General features: G+C 45.2%; 1 protein-coding gene and 1 long non-coding RNA gene across 2 annotated transcripts; both read left to right on the top strand.

The window, feature by feature from the left end:
* Nucleotides 1-15,085: 15,085 nt before the first annotated feature.
* LOC114770481 (uncharacterized) lies at nt 15,086-15,599 on the top strand. The gene is made up of 3 exons (XR_003743346.1): nt 15,086-15,111; nt 15,358-15,457; nt 15,571-15,599. It is a non-coding gene; the product is annotated as an uncharacterized LOC114770481 (long non-coding RNA).
* Nucleotides 15,600-15,692: 93 nt separating this feature from the next.
* On the top strand, nt 15,693-16,577 carry LOC114785590 (natterin-3-like; the record flags this gene model as incomplete). Its single annotated transcript, XM_028972013.1, has 2 exons — nt 15,693-15,773; nt 16,050-16,577. Coding segments are annotated over 2 exons (609 nt in total), but the record flags the coding sequence as incomplete, so codon positions are not given.
* Nucleotides 16,578-20,327: the final 3,750 nt, after the last annotated feature.

Raw genomic sequence — 20,327 nt, forward strand, 5'->3', positions numbered from 1 at the left:
CCACCTGGAGATCATTACGTGATCCAGCTGATGTATTTTGAATAAATGACGCTGCTTCATGAGCTGCTTGCATTCAATAAATGAACTGTGGTCAAACTGGTATGCTGAACAAATGTCATGACCTTGATCACCCAAAGGACTAAGGACTTCATTAGAATTACACGTTTTCAAGGAAAGTCACAATAAACACATTGATTGAAATAAAATATTTATTAAAGCCTCAAATATTTAGAACCATTTCCAAAATCCTGGTTACTTTATTGTACAAGAAATATATTTCAAATGTATTGTTAAATCCCTCAGTTAAGAGCACAAGACAGTCAGAGTGTAACCAATGCATATAGTTAACAAAAAGCAATTAAAGTTAACAATTAAAAGAAGAGGTTGCCATGGATTGCACAGAGAACCATTCAAAAACAGAATTCTAAAGCAGCGGAACTTGCGTTAATTTCCCCATTTAGTCCCGTTTAATCACAGACCTCGGACACATTTCAGTTTACCAGCCTTGTACAGGTACAGCAGTGGATGAGGCACAAAGCCAAGGATAAAGACCCAGATGTAGACTGTGTTGGTGACGCAGTAAATATGCTGCGAAAATCTGTACACCTTCAGGCAAATGTGTGAAATGTAGCAAACCACTGTGAGAACTAGAATGAGTATGATGATTTTGTAAGCACTCCTCTTTGCCTGGTTCATGCTGTTAGAATCACATTCTCCTGGAATGGGTTTCTTCAGAACGTTCAGGATGGTCAGGCTGCAGAAGATGGTGATGAGGAGGGTGACACAAAAGGGCAGCACATACAACTGATAGGGTATTATACCTGACACGTGAGCCAAGCTATAGATCAGCGAAATTACATAGGTCAGCCCTACACTCACAGACCTAAACTTGGACAAATTTGATGAGAGGTACCTCACTGGGTGAACCACAGCCAGGTAGCGCTCAGCACAGATGCATCCAGTCAACAGTACACGTCCATAAAATCCAATATAACTAAAGCAGACGTACATTGATCTCAAGATATCACTGCAAATGAAGGTCAACAGCATGGAAAGGAAAAAACCAAAACAGCTCAAAAGCTCCATGGTGGCCAGGTGAAGGGTCAGGACCTCTGACGATCTCCTAGCTGAGCCTGAGCCCAACCAAAGGACCCAAACGTTCAAAGGCACAGAATACACCATCAGTACAAATATTGCAGTAATAAACATTGACTGGGATACAGGATCCTCCATCCAACATGTCTGCGAGAGACAAGAGTTGCTGTTGTTTGAAAAATTTTGCCCTCCACTTGACATTGTTGCCCTAAGGAATACGAAAGGCAAATGTTTACTTCATTTTGACATTAACGATTTTTGGCATAAAATCATGGAGTCATCATGTCATTTGGCACCACATCTAGTGTGTTACATAGAAGCACAAACAAATAAGTAACTCATTAAGAACAATTCCTAACTTAAAGTCTGACAAAGGGCAAATTGCATAGTGTCTTTACTCATACTGACATTTTAAGGGATCCTGACCTTTGGTGAGTAGAAGATCACTTCAAACAAGCACACTGTCAGCAGGATCACTCTCTCTCATTTCAACCTCCACAAATCTTCACCTGTTAAGAAGTAGACACGTTGTTCTATAAAGCCCCTCCCATTTAATATTGCTCATGCCAACATTCATGCTTCAAAAGTTCACTTGTCTGTAACCTGGTTGTGTCTAAATAAAAAAAAATTATCTTAATTTTACTGAACTGAAATCTGAGAAATGAACATTTGTCTGTGAGGAAGACACTTTGCTGACTGTTTGCGGTTGCTTTTCAATACATTGGAGGGAATTTTAGTAAAAAATGTGTATTTAAATGCACACATTTGGGACATAAACAGATGACAAATCCTTAATGCAGGTCATTCATGTGAGGGAATCAGCTTCATATTAATCAATCTGTGATGCAAAACCTATTTTGGTCTATCAGCCTATGTTGGCTGAAAAAACTTTATTTTGAATTTGTGAATGGCCAAATCTGATAATGTGCTTCCTAAATATTATTATGAACAATTCAGATGCTGTTGTGAGGACTCTCAGTTTTAATATGTCGAATCTTTTGTGATATTTCAGAATAAAGAGGTGGTACATCCAATATATACAACAAAGTAAAATGTTAGTCAAAACACGAAAGGCAGACATTCGCTTAGCCAAACTGACTGGGGAGAACCTTCTTTTAATGATGAGGAACTCCAGGGGTATAGCAGGTGGTCTGAATACCAGTCAAGGTGAACCAGGTAACAAGGCTAACAAGGATGGCTACCACAAGGATGACCTCAAGCAAAGTGGCCAACCAAGTTGTCAAGAATTTAGCTCTTACATGCCATAGACCATAGCCCTCTCAATCCACCAGCAACTACTATAAGACCCTGTGATGGCAGCAGTCGAGTTCTCCCAAGGTCCAGAACTGAAGGGGGTTCTGCCGATGGGGTCAGGAAGTGACACATTTAATGGAATCTATTGACCCCAAAAAGGAACACTGTTTTCTTCTGGTCGAGGAAGTTCTGTCACAAATCCCAGGGATCTGTGGGACCACACAGCTATCTACTTTTAATACAATGAGCTTATAAAGACACAGCTTCACATTTCTTCAAAATTCTTTATTTATTATAATTAAAACATTATCCAGTCAGGCCCACAATATCAACTTAATAAGAAATTCTTATAAATTAATGAGAGATATAATAGAAACATGAAATCATTCGATATAAGTCAAAACAGTCAGATTGCTAGCAATGAACCCCATTATCAGAATGTACAAAAAAAAAATTAAAAAAGGGTCGCGCAACAGTTAAAGACAAACTGGCAAATTGATTGACACAAAAACAGAAATATTCTGCTTTCTGGGAAGATAGAATCATGTTGGTGTTTCCTTCTTTAATTAGAGACATCTGACACATTTTATGTTTCCAGTCTTGTACAGGTATAGTAGTGGATGTGGCAGAAAGCTTGGAATAAACAGCCAGACGCTGACTGCATTGGTGACACAAAAAATATCAAAAGAAAATTTCCTCGCATTTAGGCTAATATGTATACCGTAGCAAACGCTTGTAAAAACTAGAATGAATATAACGATTTTGAAAGCATTTCTCTTGGCCTGGTTCATGATCTCAGATTCTCCATCCCCTGGTTTGGGCTTCATTAGAACCTTCAGAATGGCAAGGCTGCTGAAGACGGTCATCATGAGTGTAGCACAGAAGGGCAACAAATAAAATTGATTTGGCATGTTATCTGACAGCTGAGCCAAACCAAGGGTCAGTGAAGTCAGCCAGGTCAGCCAAACACACAGCGACCTGAACTTGACCATCTTTGATGAGAGGAACGTAACTGGGTGAACCACGGCCAGGTAGCGCTCAACACAGACGCAACCATTAAACAACACACGAGCATAAAACAAGACATAATTCACAGTGAAACACACTTTTTTTAAGACTTCATGGCAAGTGAAACTTATTAGCATGGAGAGGCCAAAGCCAAAACAGCTCAAGAGCTCCACGTTGGCCAGGTGGAGGGTCAGTATTTCTGATGTTCTCTTTGCTGTGGCTTGTGTGGTCCCCAACCAAAGGACCCATGAATTCAAAGGCATGGAATACGCAATGACAAGAAGAATTGCAGCAATATACATCACCTGGGACAGAGGAGACACTTTCCAACATGTCTGAAAAGTACAAGAGCCGTTGTTTGAAACATTTTGCACTCCACTTGCCATTCTTGTCCTAAGGAAGACAGATCTTTTGCTTCATTTTGACATTGGTGGACAGTGGCCATTTAAGGCATGACATAATTAATCCATCGTCTCACTGAGCACCACAAACGTCTCTGCTTATTTCTGTTTCCATCAGGTTTACCTTTTTGAGCAGAGGATCACTTCAAAACACAGCAATTCACTCAGGACAAGTAGAGGACACGTTTTGCCTGCAAGACCTCGCTGCGGCGCACCTGCAGCTCATCCCTCGAACGCATTTCTGCTCGGTGTTGAATCGATTCTCTCTCTCTTTCCCCTCCCATTCTCTGCACAAACACATGTGCGGCAGGAACATTTAGTGACAGTTCGCCTGTTATTTCGGATGGCTCATCTTTAACTTTTACGGTGATCACCCATTTCTTGCCGCTAAAATAAAAATGTAAGGCAAATGAAATGTGAATGCGGTTGTCTGAATCTGTTCATTTTTCGTGATGTTCTGTTTTTACCGTGGCATGTGAGTGGGGAAATGGAGCAGACGACACAGAGGTCTTCGGCCACGGGCCGGCAATGGCGAGAGCAAAGGTTCAAGAGTGGTTCAGGTTGGTTGTAGCATAGTGGGCAACACACTTGCCTATGAACCAGAAGACCCAGGTTCAAACCCCACTTACTACCATTGTGTTACTGAGCAAGACACTTAACCCTGAGTATCTCCAGGGGGGGGGGGGCTGTAACTACTGTATCACATTGTGATACACAGCCACACAGCACATGATGCACACAGTGAAATGTGTCCTCTGCATTTAACCCATCACCCTTAGTGAGCAGTGGGCAGCCATGACAGGTGCCCGTGGAGCAGTGTGTGGGGACGGGGCTTTGCTCAGTGGCACCTCAGTGGCACCTTGGCGGATCGGGATTCAAACCAGCAACCTTCTGATTACGGGGCCACTTCCTTAACCTCTAGACCACCACTGCCCCATACTTGGCCACCACTAACCCTTAGGCCAAAAATTCGAAAAAATTCGAGCAGCAACAAAGGGAAAAACTACAATGATGAGCAGACGAGTATTCAACATGGACGTCGAGTACTTATAGAGGAAGCCGATCTTCTCCCCAGTCCTTTGAACAGGGGGTGGGACCGGAATTATGACAAGAGAATTCTACTAGCGTGGCACTGCTGATGTACTTGTTTTTGACATACTTTGCTTAGTATTTTAGTATTTGGTGCATCTTATTCACCTGAACTTTCCAGCCCTTTGCATGTAGAGCAGGGGATGCGGCACATAGCTGGGCACCAAAATCCAGAGGCGAACGGCGTGTGTGACACATGAGACGAAAGCTGAAGCGTTCGACAGTTTTAGGGCAACATGCGCAGTGCAGGAAATGAAGGTGAAGACTAGGACTAGGGTGATGATCTTGAATGCCTTCCATTTGGCCTGGTCTATGTTCTTGGTGTCACCATCGCCTGGTTTGGGCTTCAGCAGAGTTTTCAGCATGGCCACGCTACAGAAGATGAAAACCATTAGTGTGACACACAAGGGTATACTATATATTTGGTAAGGGATGTTCCTGCTGACAAGAGGTGCAGCGAGTCCCAGTGCAGTCAGCCAGGTGAATCCAGCCAACATGACCCTGAATCGGTGCATCTTCAAGCTCAGATACATCACAGGGTGAACCACAGCCAGGTAGCGCTCGACACAGATGCAACTGTTCAGCATAGCACGACCGTAAATAACGACGTAAGTGAAATAGTTGCAAGCTAATGTCAGAGCTTTGTTGTAGATCACATTCAGGACCAGCGCAAAGGCGTAATAAACGCAAGTAAATATCTCAATGCTGGCCTGATTCAGGGTCAGGATCTCTGATGATCTCTTAGCGGGGGCTTGTGTGGTCCACAGCCAGATGACATAAGCGTTCAAAGGCAAGGAAATGGAGACACTAAGAAAAAGAGCGGTGACATAGAGCATTGCCGAGACTGGAGCCAACACCCAGCATTCCTGGAAATCACAGACTGTGCTGCTGGCGGTCACATTCGTTTCTTCACTCGTCATCTTCACCCTCATTTCCTCAGTGGCACACTGAAAGAAAAAGCTCAACTTGGCATGGTATGTAAACTTCCTGCAAGCCCTTTGAATGCCACCAGTTAACTTATTGTTACAGTTTTTCATACAGTGCATGAAATGACAGTAATGCACATACACAGGTAATACATTGCTTAAATTACTAGATTTGTGATATGGAGGAAATGTTATAGGTTGTTTCACTTTAGTGCTTAATAGATGAATACATACATGCAAAATAAATGTATATATTGAACTATTGAAGTTAAATGACACGTGCTTTTCTAATCTAAGTCAAAATTGCTAGAAAGAATATATGATAACATTTTTAAAAAGGAAGAAAGTTGACTTATTTGTATAAACTTTTTTTTTCCGTAAATGATTTACCTTGTAAGCATGTCCTATATGCAGACGTCATGACTCCACAATTCCGTCAAAAATGTCATATGAAGCATGATGATAGAATTTTGTTTTGGCTTTTTCTGAGTAGCCGCTAGTATCTCTTAAACCCCTCCTATTCCATGCATGTGACAGTGCAGTGTCAGACGGACGATCATTTCCGCATTAATTATTGTCACATGATTCCATCTATGTGACCTCGACACGGAAATGAGGTAACATGACTCCTATAAAAGATGGCCATTGCCAGCCGCTCAGTCATTGATCAGTCAACTCCTACTCCTGAAACCAGTATGACCTCTCCTGTTCATCTCATCTCTACTCTTCCCTCTCATCCTGCCCCGTCCCCGATTCAACCTAAAACGCGAACGACAACATCCGTGTGGTGTTGCGGCTCAAGTCGGCTCTCGGTCGTATAGTAAACTGGAGGAAACTTACCTGCGTCCCACCGCACCGGGGTTTCTCATTTCTTCACACAGGTGCTCATGTTCTGGTCCCTTGCCGGGACCGTGACAACTATTCCCTTTATAAATACGTTTTTCTTACCACACTTACCGTGTATAATTCATAAAGTTACTATAAAATTATACACTCACTACCTTGAACTTAATAAGCTCACTATCTCCACTCTTTACAAAGTTACAGAGTGACAAGGAATTTCAAACCCCTTCATTATTTTAAATTTGTATGTGTTAAATTGGGTTGTGTGTATAATAAATCCATATATGTAATACAAGATGCAGGATGAAGGTGATGCCACTATAGTCTCGGTGTTGCAATGTGTTCGGCTCCCTCTTCATTTGCATTTCAATTTGATGTTACTGGGACGGGTGTGTCCCCATGCATTCTGCACACATTCCATGCCCTTTTTTATATATTTCCTGGGTACATTTTCTGTTTTTAGAACAAAAGTCATTGTTTTAAACATAAGCATTTGGTAATGGAGGACAGGGGACGCTTTTTGTTGTTGTGGCTGATACATTTTATTTAGAAAAATTTGAATTTTAATAGTCTTGGCTTTCATCTCCTGATTTACATGAATTACAGATGTACAGTGGTGTTTTCCTATATCAGACTTTTTGCAATGTTAGTCACATTTAAATGTTTCAGATAAGAATACAAATTTAAATATTAGTCAATGACAACACAAGTAAAACAAAAGGAAGAATAAACTATTTCCAAAGGTACATGGCCCTGTGCGACAAAATAAACCTAATAACTGGTTGGGCCACAACTGCAATTGACTGTTTACGATATCTTGCGATGAGTCTTTTACAGCGCTGTGGAGGACTTTCGGCCCTCTCATCTTTGCAGGATTGTTGTTGTAGTTCAGCCACGTTGAAAAGTTTTCCAGCATCTCAATACAATTCATTTCAGGACTTCGACTAGGCCAGTCTTCTTTTTGGTAGACAGCAGAATTCATGGCTCCATTTATCACAGCAAGCCTTTTAGTTCTTGAACAAACAAAACAGCCCCAGACCATGTCTTACTGTTGTTTTTTTTTTTTTTTTGTGACTTTTATGCCAAATGTAATGGGACACACACCTTCCAAGTTCAAATTTTGTTTTGCCATTTGCCCAAAAGTCTTGGGGATGATCACGTTGTTTCCACCCACTCCTGGGAGGGATAATGGCTCTTGCTGTGGTTCGCTGGAGTCCCAAATGGCTTTATAACCTTTTCCAGACTGATAAATCTCAGTTACTTTCTTTCTCAATTGTTCCTGAATTTCTTTTGTCTTGCTTTTGAGGAACTTTTGGTCCTCAATTTGTCAGACGGGTCCTATTTAAGTGATTTCTTGATTGAGAAAATGTTTGGCAGTAATCAGACCTTGATGTGGCTAGATATATTGAACCACTATTAAGTTGTCACACAGAGGCAAACACCTTTTCACACCACTGTATGCAGGTCATTTTAATAATGATCTGGAACAGATCTTGCATTTTTTATTTTCCACACTAGTGGGATGTAAGCTCGTCCAAAATTCAACACTCAGTTGCACTCCGCCATAGCTCCCGTCTTTTTTAAATCCTTCTGATTTAATGGAAGGTACAATGATACCAGGACACAGATTAGACAGATTACTACCATTGTGTCCCTGAGCAAGGGAAACTGTCCCTGTAACTGCTGATTGTAAGTCGCTCTGGATAAGGGAGTCTGATAAGTGCTGTAATGTAATGTAAATTAGACCCTTTTACTGTATATATTTAGTCGAGCTTGTGTTGGGTCGGTCAGCAAAAACAAACTGCCGGTTTATTACCTATTCCTTGCATAGGATTCACTGTGTTTCGCATGTTGTAAATATGTCTTATTAGATGTACATTTTTTAATTAAAAGTTCATTTGATTCATTCTCGGCCACCATCAGGTGATTCATTTTAATTATCACATCTGGCAATTATGTTTTAAACCCACTTTTTCGGCCCAATTACAGCTCTAACATAGATTATACCAAACAGTAGGGAAAAGTGTGGTTAATTGTCGTGGTCCCTGTCGTGGTCCCTGCTGACAGAGGGGGCGGGGACTCCTCTGAAGGAACCCTGTACCCCGGTCATCACCAAAGAAGACCAACATTAACAAACAGCTGGAACACTGGTTCCTCGCTTGTTAATAATCAGATTTTCTTCGTGAACTACCGACGGTTGTATCGCTGGCTTGGTTTGGCCCTGACTGGACTACGCCTGGACTGACACTGATTCGCAGTACGAACCCATGCTTTTTAGACCACGGCTCTATAAATGACTCCGAGACTGATGCAGACTCACGGTTTTAAACCTGTCTGACTTCTCCCTTCCCCTGACGTCTCCACTCTGTCTGCTCTGACCACACTTTCTGGCCATCCCCTTTATCATCATGGTGTCATCATGGTTCCAAGAAAGTGAATGTCAATACAGAAACGGCAATTCTGAAATCTTTATTTGCTAAGAAAAAAAACTTAGCTCAACACAAAAGTGTTAAAATCATCACTCTATTTATATAATGTAAAGCCACTATGATTGGTGACTCATTTAGAATAAGCCGCAATAAAGCTTTAATACAATAAAACATTCACCACAACAGCATGTACAGAGCCACCCCAGAATGAATACAACTATAAATCTTAGAGGAATTTAATCCACTGAACCTTCCCTACTTTGGACAGATAAAGTAGTGGCTGCAGAATGCAAGTCGGTGTGAAAAGCAAAATGGTGAGCACACGTGTATAACAAAACACCCTTAGTGAAACGGGCATTATGTCCTGAATGATATATGGACCATAGCCAATAGCTGTGGCAACCAGAATGAGTGTGAGGATTTTGTAAGCCTTCAGTGTTGCCTGGTCCTTTCTTCTAGAGCCCCTGTCACCAGGTTTGGGCTTGAGGAGAGCCTTGAGCGTTGCCATGCAGCACAACACCATGATCATGACTGTGATGCCATAAGGAAACAGGTAGAACTGCAGCGGTAGGGAGGTGTTAAAGGAAATTCTGCCGAAGCTAATCGCAATGAGCCACACCAGCCCAGCAGCCGCTACTCTGCACCTCCGCATCTCCTTCCTCACGTACGTTACGGGGTGGACAACCGCCATATAGCGTTCGATGCACACGCAGCTGTGAAACATTGTCCGGCCATAAAACGTGATATCGTCTGCACTCTGGGCGAGGTCGCTCAGCATGTCACTGCATGCGGTGTTCATGGGGACCAACAGGAAGTAGTAAAAGGAAGCGAGAAGCTCCATCGCTGCCAGGTTGTAGGTGAGGATGTCGGCCGATGGCAGATGCCTCTTGGCCAGGACTTGCTGCGTCCCCAGTGAAACCACCCAGACGTTCAGAAAGAGAAGAAGCAATGCGACTATGAGTAACGCCATAGTTGTAGTTACATGCCACACCGGGTAGAGAACCTGACATTCGGTGATTTTACTGCAAGTGCTGTTGAAAGAGGTCTCCTCGCCGGTCATCCTCAGCCTGCGAAGACACAATAAGCGATTTATTTAACGATGGCAATCAGAGTTTTGCCAGTTCCAAACCGCAAACTGCCAAGGTGCCACTGAGCAAAGCACCGTCCCCACTGCTGATGGGTTAAAAGCAGAGGACACATTTCATTGTTACGGCCAATTGCAGTTCATTGTTGTCGTTGTGGCCAATGACAATCACTTCACTTTCACTCTAAGAAGGCAGACTTGTTGCGGAATCTTGATTCCTCGCAAAAGCATTCCAAATCTGTCAGATCAGCTCTTGCGCACTTTGTCTGTAAATGTATTTTTTGTCTGTAAATGTATTTTTGGTCTGTAAATATATGCACTTTGTTGTTTCAGTTTCTCTTGGTTTCTCTTTGAACCTTGTGGGGGAAGTGGAGGAAGGCTCCTGTGATTAAACAATTCAGAGGACTGATTGTCCCACATTGGCAGGAACCTGCCAACATAAAATAAGTAATAACTCAGTCATACCCATGGCTTCCTGACAGTGGCTCTATGTCTTGCCTTTGCCCAGTTTTGCCCCTAGTTGCTTTTCGTTGTTGTCAGGACCTGTCAGGACCTGTCAGCACCTGTGCCCAATCCGGACAGCGGTTAAAAGTCGGGGATTTCCGCCCATTTGGGAGCGCCGACATTCTAGTGAACTTTTGTGACTGTGTGTACTTTGAGTTCTGGCAATCGCCACACGCCTGCAGGTTTGTTTGTTATATTCCCCTTTATTTCCTGTTCTTGGCCACTGCGCCGTTGTTTATTTGTGTTTATTGTTTATTTTATAATAAAACTCCCTTCCCAGCATGTCCCGCCTCTGCGCTTCTCTCCCCCTCAGCTCGCGGTCGTGACAGAATGTCAGCGCTCCCCCCAGAGGAAGAGGGGGCGCAGAGGAAGAAGTCAGAGAAGGAGAGACGCTGAGAACAATGCGGCCAGCTGCGGTGAAAGCGGACACCAGCGGGGAGACACACCACCCGTTCTGGTAGAGCGGTTTCACCCCGATGAGCCATGTCACGTGGCGCTGCGTGATGACGTCACCCCCGGGAGAATCCGCGAAACCCGGAAGCGACAATGTCGGATGACAAGGGCGGCGTTCCTCTAGTGAGGAGGTGGGCAGGCTCCAGCCCGAATGGCCAGAGTACTGCCCATGGGAGCAGATCACGCCATGGGACCAGGATGTCCCCAGGGTGGACGACCCTCTGAGTCACCAGTGGGAGGATACAGTTGACAAAAGCAACGATGATGTGGATTTTCGTTGGGCAGTCGGTGCCGGGATGGCTCCGCCCCGCACGCGTGTCCGAGATTGTTGCGACGTCTGTGAATACCCACGTGACTTCCAGGGGAACGAGGTTGACACGGACTACGACCAGGATGACGCCAGTTGGGCGGTCGGTGCCGGGATGGCTCCGCCCATCGGGCCCGTCCAGGATCGTCACAAGGTCCGTGGAGACCCACGTCCCTCCCACAAGGACAGCTGGTGGAAGAGGGCGACGGGAGGTTGCCAGCCAGCAACTGTGCTGCCGGGACTGCCTCGCAGGGAATCTGCCTCTCCAGCTCCGGTCGCCGACCCGCCTTCCCTCTGCCCGGACGTTCCCCCGCCTGCTGGAGAAGACGTCCACCCCCCTCCACGCCACACACCCACCACCATCTCCAGCTACGTGCCCAGCCCCGTGTTGGACAGCCCAATAGTCACGGGACCCTTCAGTGGGGCTGCAGACGCGGATGAGATCACCAACATCCTCGCGTGTCTGCCTGGGTCAGCATGGGGCTGGAGCGCAGCCCTCTGGCAGCAGGGAGAGATCGACAGGAGTTTTCGGGACTTCCTGCAGAGACTGAGGGCGGAGTTTGATCGGCCAGAGCCTGAGCCAGGGATCGAACTCTGCCCCTCCACCACATCCAGCGCCAGTCAGGATACGGGGCAAGAAGACCCAGCACTGGCGGGCGACGAGCAGGTCGTGCCTTCCGAGATCCTGGCTGTGCCCCCTGAGGACGTCCCGGAGTGCCCAGAGAGGAAGCCAGACGACCCTCTCTTCTGTCTGTCTCTGTCTGTGTGTGTGTGCGTGGCATTTGTGTCCATATGTCGCCCCCCACTTCCCCTCTTTGTGTCCACCAGATGGCGACCCAGCAGCGGAGCCGAACCCCAGGGAGAGAGTTCCTAACCTGACTGCACTGGTCCAAGGTGAGTGGACAAGCCCCAATTTACCCCTAAGTCCAGCCGGGGGGCTGCTCCCCCAAATCAATTTTTGGGGCATGAGGACCCAGCTGGGACAGGCAGGAAAAGGGCCTGCTTGTCCCAACGGACGCAGAAGGGGCTAGCTGGATATTCTGGCAATGCCCCCACCTTGGCACCAGTGACATGCAGTGAGAGGTCAGGCGTGGTGGCCCCGGCTCCTCGGGCTGGCCCCCCGGCGTGGTCCGGCGTGGCGGCTCCGGCCCCTTGGGCTGGCTCCCCGGCGTGGTCAGGCGTGGCGGCACCGGACCCTCGGGATGGCTCCCCGCATGGGGAGCCATCTTGTAAGTCGCTTTATCCAAAGCGACTTACAAGAGGAAGACACCAGCAATTCTCATTCGATTTCTATAGAATATTGAGTTTACAAACTAAGAGCCCTGATAAGGCTCAAACTTGTCAGTGAAGAGCATGCTCAGAGGTTGTTAGGTGCTAGACGAAGAAAAATTATAATGTATTTATATATTTTTGTATTGTTTGTGCAATGTGTACGCATGTGCGTGTGTAAGTGTTAGATTTGTCTGTAATATTTTTTGAACAAGAGGGTTTTCACCTGCTTCTTAAAAGTGGTGATAGTCTCAGCTAGTTGTGTGGAGGAGGGCAGGTTGTTCCACCAGCCAGGGACAACAACGGAGAACAGAGATGATTGGAATCGGAGACCCCGTGAAGAAGGAATTTTTAGTCTCCTTTCGTTTGCTGATCTGAGAGAGCGTGCAGGAGTGTAGCTAGGTAGTATTGTGTTGATGTAGGAGGGCGCAGTTCCATTTACAGCCCTGTAGGCAAGCATCAAGGATTTGTACTCAATGCGAGCAGCTACCGGGAGCCAGTGGAGGGAGGTAAGAAGAGGTGTAACATGGGTGTATTTTGGCTGATTGAAAATGAGACGGGCTGCCATATTTTGGATCATGTAAATCAATTGCATAACAGATTCTGACTAGTTTCATGTACTTTGGTCTTCTTTCGTGAGTTAATATTAGGAAGTTATAGGTCAATATTAGTTTCAAATATTTGCACATTTCTTCATCAGTAGAGCATTTTCACACTGTGCATGTGTGTGTATGCACAAATAATCTGGTTTTGCAGGAAAGGCATTTAACATTAGCAATAAACCAATTAAATTGTCCAAAAAAAAGTTGGTAGGTTCTGGTATTGGTTTTATAAAGCCTAGTGTAGCCAATAATACATGAACAAATGAATTCCAAATATGCACAAATAATTCATGCAGGTAATAAGAAATGAAAATTTATTAGGATATCTTGTAAAGAGAAAAGGAGGTGTTGGTCAGGCCTTGGTTCTTCCCGAGGGCAACACACAAAATTACAAATTATCCAAGCTGTAATGGATAAAGTGTAAAGTGTGTAGTGATTGTCACATGTGATGCACAGCACATGGTGCACACAGTGTAATTTGTCCTCTGCATTTAACCCATCACCCTGAGTGAGCAGTGGGCAGCCATGACAGGTGCCCGGGGAGCAGTGTGTGGGGATGCTGGCTTGCTCAGTGGCACCTCAGTGGCACCTTGGCAGATGCGGATTCGAACCGGCAACCTTCTGATTACGGGGGCGCTTGCTTAACCACTAGGCCACCACTAATGGAGCTAGACGGATGACCCCTAGGGTCCTTTAAGTACTCTTCTAGACTCTGCAACAGCAGAGACAATATAAAATCTGTGGTTCTGTCATGCCCCATGACACCATGGTCCTTAGTTACCCCTGGTTGTCCCTCCATGAGCCACGCATCCAGTTGTCCATCTTACCAAGACATGCCCACTCCCTGTCAAGCCACGCCCACACCAAACCACACCAGTTCCCTGTCAAGGCGTGCTCACATTGGACCCCCATGCCAGTGCTTTTTTGGGGGGGTTCCCTCTTGTTACCATGACCTGTTAGCAGTCTTTGACAAGGGCCGTGCTGCCACCCTGTCCCCACGCAGGTCATACAATCTGGTGATTGACCAGGAGCATGTGATAAGATGATCCTTTATTAGTCTCACAAATGGGAAAAACTAATTTTCGATAATCTCTGCCCACACGTTTGTGGTAAATGCTACAAGAATGAACAATAAAAAAAGCAACATTTGGAAATTGTTTTTTGAAAAACAGTGCAATTAGTATGAACAGGAAAAGTCAGTTTTTATTTAGGACAGTGTCAACTTGGTACAGAATCATTGTACATTCTTTTCAGTATTTGACTGATTTTAAAACCTTACAAAAGTAGAATATCATGGTGTGGGCGAACGCTGATCATGTAAATCAATTGCATAACAGATTCTGACTAGTTTCATGTACTTTGGTCTTCTTTCTTGAGTTAATATTAGGAAGTTATAGGTCAAGTTTAGTTTCAAATATTTGCACATTTCTTCACACCGTGCATGTGTGTGTATGCACAAATAATCTGGCTTTGCAGTAAAAGCATTTAACATTAGCACTAAACTAATTAAATTGTGCAAAAAAAATAGTAGGTTCTGGTATTGTTTTTTTAAGCCTAGTGTAGCCAGTAATATATGTTCAAATGAGTTCCCAATATGCACAAATAATTCATGCAGGTATTATGGAGCGAATAATTCACACATGTATTGAGTTTTGTACACACTGAATAAGCTGCAAGCAGAGAGCCATGTAACTGGTAAATGAAGTGTGTTGTGTGTTGCTCCTCCCGTGGATTTCATGTGAATGTCCATATATGGGGATGGGCAGAGTTTCTGGCCAGAGTTAAATCAGTGTTTAACTGTGAAGGGGTTCAGAAGCTGCCACTGACTCAGGTCATCTGGCAATTAGGTAAGAGACAGACTCTGGCATAATTTAATTCTTGACTGTTTAATTTGGCAATAATGACATTTTATACTATATTATACATCAAACTGTAAAGTTACAGCACAGTTTAATTTACTTCTGGATTGCGTTCTAAAAACACATTTGTGCACTGGACTATTGCATTGATACAGTTGCATAAATCTGAATTTTTTTTCTTAAAATTATTTTCACAATGCTATTTTCTATGTGCGTCTAACATGGTATTTCAAGGATAACCGCCAGATAGCCATGGATCCAACTGTTATAATCACCTTTGTCCTCCTGCAAATGAGTCTGCAGCATGTTTCTTTTGGGATACCCGCTATACCAGGTACGTACAGAACAGATCATTTCTCTTTTATGCATCTGCATACAGTAGCTGCTTCCAGTGTACCTTTTATTATGGTAAATGAATTGCTTTAATATTCTGAGATTGTCTTTCAGACAATCAGCATCATCTTCAGAGAGAAACCAGGGCAGCACAGTCAGACCAGCTGGCAGGTGCACTGAACAGCTATTTGACCTGGGTCACCTCTGCAGAACTTCCAGAAGGAACCGTTTCTTTTTATGATAAGGCGAAGGGCAAAACATTTTATATTGCAAGAGACGAGAACTGTTTCCTGTGCTTCTTTGACTCGACTGATCGAGTGTGTTATTATCCTGTTAGCTATATAGTCGGCAGCCAAGCGGCGTTTCTTGTCAACAAGGACAATTTTGAAATTTTAGAGTGGAAGACCAACGAATATTCTAAGATTCCATCATTGTCTGTGGAAACATGTAATGGTATCTTTATAATAAGAAATGAAAATGGAATAGGATATCTTTCAACGGGAAAAGGAGGTGTTGGTCAGGCCTTGGTTCTTCCCGAAGGCGACACACTAAATTATCAATTCCTCATCGTTAATCACGATATTGAAAATCAGTTCATAAGTAGTATTGACTATGACCTAAGCCAGGGAGCGATAGACATATCACAGAGTCCTCAAATCCTGAGGCATTACGCAGCCGTCAACAATGACTGCCGGCCTATAAAGCAACAGGCAAACTTGGAGAAATCGGTGGAAAAAGTGACAACTTTCCAAGTGGGTGGCTCTTTGACAGTTGGTATAAAAACTGAGATTATAGCAAAAGTCCCTTTCCTTGCAGAGTCAAAACTCGAGCTGTCTGGAGAGGTTAGTTTGTCCCTGTCATACAGCTCTTCTACAAGCGACAAATCAGTTCACTCGGTCAGCATGACTGTGGACGTTCCACCAAACCACATGTGCAACATGAAGATAACGGGGAACTCGATTGTCACCAACGTCCCCTTCACCGGCGTGATCACCAGAACCTTCAAAAACAAAGAAGTCCGCACCACCTCTGTCAGTGGCACCTTCAACGCACAGGAAGTCGGGGAAATCAGAGCGATTGTTGATCGGTGCCAGCCAGTGCCAGATCCACAACCTTGCTGAGAATGAAAAATGTGACCACTGTCAATTTATCAAAAAATGTAATTGATTAAATTGTCATGTTCTTCCTTAATTGTTCTCTGTTAGAAAATAAAAAATGTTCTCTCACTTTAATGTGTTTGCTTATTTTCATTTGGCTTTCAGCTGGTTGAACGTCATCTGATTTTATTGTCCTATGTAATTTGCAATAGATTAATATGGATGGCAAAGCTCCATGCAACAGCATCAACATTTATTTCTTATATAGCTCAACACAAAAGTGTTAAAATCATCACTCTATTTATATAATGTAAAGCCACTATGATTGGTGACTAATTTAGAATAAGCCATAATAGAGCTATAATACAATAAAACATTCACCACAGCAGCGTGCACAAGGTCACACCTGAATGAATACAGCTATAAATCTTAGAGGAATTTAATCCACTGAACCTTCCCTACTTTGGACAGATAAAGTAGTGGCTGCAGAATGCAAGTCGGTGTGAAAAGCAAAATGGTGAGCACACGTGTATAACAAAACACCCTTAGTGAAACGGGCATTATGTCCTGAATGATATATGGACCATAGCCAATAGCTGTGGCAACCAGAATGAGTGTGAGGATTTTGTAAGCCTTCAGTGTTGCCTTTCTTCTAGAGCCCCTGTCACCAGGTTTGGGCTTGAGGAGATCCTTGAGCGTTGCCATGCAGCACAACACCATGATCATGACTGTGATGCCATAAGGAAACAGGTAGAACTGCAGCGGTAGGGAGGTGTTAAAGGAAATTCTGCCGAAGCTAATCGCAATGAGCCACACCAGCCCAGCAGCCGCTATTCTGCACCTCCGCATCTCCTTCCTCACGTACGTTACGGGGTGGACAACCGCCATATAGCGTTCGATGCACACGCAGCTGTGAAACATTGTCCGGCCATAAAACGTGATATCGTCTGCACTCTGGGCGAGGTCGCTCAGCATGTCACTGCATGCGGTGTTCATGGGGACCAACAGGAAGTAGTAAAAGGAAGCGAGAAGCTCCATCGCTGCCAGGTTGTAGGTGAGGATGTCGGCCGATGGCAGATGCCTCTTGGCCAGGACTTGCTGCGTCCCCAGTGAAACCACCCAGACGTTCAGAAAGAGAAGAAGCAATGCGACTATGAGTAACGCCATAGTTGTAGTTACATGCCACACCGGGTAGAGAACCTGACATTCGGTGATTTTACTGCAAGTGCTGTTGAAAGAGGTCTCCTCGCCGGTCATCCTCAGCCTGCGAAGACACAATAAGCGATTTATTTAACGATGGCATTACATACAGAGTTTTAAATAAAGAACCAACCTGCATGACCCAGCAGAAGGTCAGGTGTGGTGCAGAGTGGTCAACCAGCTGGCATTTAAAAACACACACACACACCTCAGACCAGTAGCCTGTAGCCTGAAAGTTCTAGATCTCTACATTTATCAACAATCAAGGATTTATAATGAATTATAACAATTATAAAGAAAAAACAGATGCAAAGTGGCGGCTTATGTGGCGCCCATTTATTGATGGCTCCTTGCACAATGACAACTATAGAGAGGTTGCAATGTCAGTAATAAGCGTCCCCAACTGAGCGTGTACTCAGTCACTGTTTTGCAAATGACTTTAAGACACGATGCAGGCAAATAGCTTCAAATGCCTGGACAAATTGCTGAGCATTTCCATGTCATCTGTGCTAGAATCCTGCAGGTGGCCTTGAGACAGACATCCCATTTATGGCAGCTGAGTTTTCCAGTCACTGATGAAGAAGTTCTCACTGCATTGAGACGGGTAGAGAACATATGCAAAACTCCATTGAGCTTTTGTTGGTTTGCCCATCTCGTATGTCATATTTCAATTCCATTTCCAAATGCAAGTGCCATGGATTATTTGAAGGCAAATGATAATTGGTTCGCAAAAGTACAGAGTATGGGGTTAGTAGTGGCCTAGCGTGTAGGCGTTGGTGAAGTGGTTGCCTGGCGGGTATGGGAACGGACCCGTAATCAGAGTTTTGCCAGTTCCAAACCGAAAACTGCCAAGGTGCCACTGAGCAAAGCACCGTCCCCACTGCTGATGGGTTAAAAGCAGAGGACACATTTCATTGTTACGGCCAATTGCAGTTCATTGTTGTCGTTGTGGCCAATGACAATCACTTCACTTTCACTCTAAGAAGGCAGACTTGTTGCGGAATCTTGATTCCTCGCAAAAGAATTCCAAATCTGTCAGATCAGCTCTTGCGCACTTTGTCTGTAAATGTATTTTTTGTCTGTAAATGTATTTTTGGTCTGTAAATATATGCACTTTGTTGTTTCAGTTTCTCTTGGTTTCTCTTTGAACCTTGTGGGGGAAGTGGAGGAAGGCTCCTGTGATTAAACAATTCAGAGGACTGATTGTCCCACATTGTCGGTAACCTGCCAACATAAAATAAGTAATAACTCAGTCATACCCATGGCTTCCTGACAGTGGCTCTATGTCTTGTCTTTGCCCAGTTTTGCCCCTAGTTGCTTTTCGTTGTTGTCAGGACCTGTCAGGACCTGTCAGCACCTGTGCCCAATCCGGACAGCGGTTAAAAGCCGGGGATTTCCGCCCATTTGGGAGCGCCGACATTCTAGTGAACTTTTGTGACTGTGTGTACTTTGAGTTCTGGCAATCGCCACACGCCTGCAGGTTTGTTTGTTATATTCCCCTTTATTTCCTGTTCTTGGCCACTGCGCCGTTGTTTATTTGTGTTTATTGTTTATTTTATAATAAAACTCCCTTCTCAGCATGTCCCGCCTCTGCGCTTCTCTCCCCCCTCAGCTCGCGGTCGTGACAGAATGTCAGCGCTCCCCCCAGAGGAAGAGGGGGCGCAGAGGAAGAAGTCAGAGAAGGAGAGACGCTGAGAACAATGCGGCCAGCTGCGGTGAAAGCGGACACCAGCGGGGAGACACACCACCCGTTCTGGTAGAGCGGTTTCACCCCGATGAGCCATGTCACGTGGCGCTGCGTGATGACGTCACCCCCGGGAGAATCCGCGAAACCCGGAAGCGACAATGTCGGATGACAAGGGCGGCGTTCCTCTAGTGAGGAGGTGGGCAGGCTCCAGCCCGAATGGCCAGAGTACTGCCCATGGGAGCAGATCACGCCATGGGACCAGGATGTCCCCAGGGTGGACGACCCTCTGAGTCACCAGTGGGAGGATACAGTTGACAAAAGCAACGATGATGTGGATTTTCATTGGGCAGTCGGTGCCGGGATGGCTACGCCCAGCACGCGTGTCCGAGATTGTTGCGACGTCCGTGAATACCCACGTGACTTCCAGGGGAACGAGGTTGACACGGACTACGACCAGGATGACGCCAGTTGGGCGGTCGGTGCCGGGATGGCTCCGCCCATCGGGCCCGTCTAGGATCGTCACAAGGTCCGTGGAGACCCACGTCCCTCCCACAAGGACAGCTGGTGGAAGAGGGCGACGGGAGGTTGCCAGCCAGCAACTGTGCTGCCGGGACTGCCTCGCAGGGAATCTGCCTCTCCAGCTCCGGTCGCCGACCCGCCTTCCCTCTGCCCGGACGTTCCCCCGCCTGCTGGAGAAGACGTCCACCCCCCTCCACGCCACACACCCACCACCATCTCCAGCTACGTGCCCAGCCCCGCGTTGGACAGCCCAATAGTCACGGGACCCTTCAGTGGGGCTGCAGACGCGGATGAGATCACCAACATCCTCGCGTGTCTGCCTGGGTCAGCATGGGGCTGGAGCGCAGCCCTCTGGCAGCAGGGAGAGA

Source organism: Denticeps clupeoides, chromosome 1, assembly GCF_900700375.1.
Source record: "Denticeps clupeoides chromosome 1, fDenClu1.1, whole genome shotgun sequence".
Classification (NCBI taxonomy): Eukaryota; Metazoa; Chordata; class Actinopteri; order Clupeiformes; family Denticipitidae; genus Denticeps; species Denticeps clupeoides.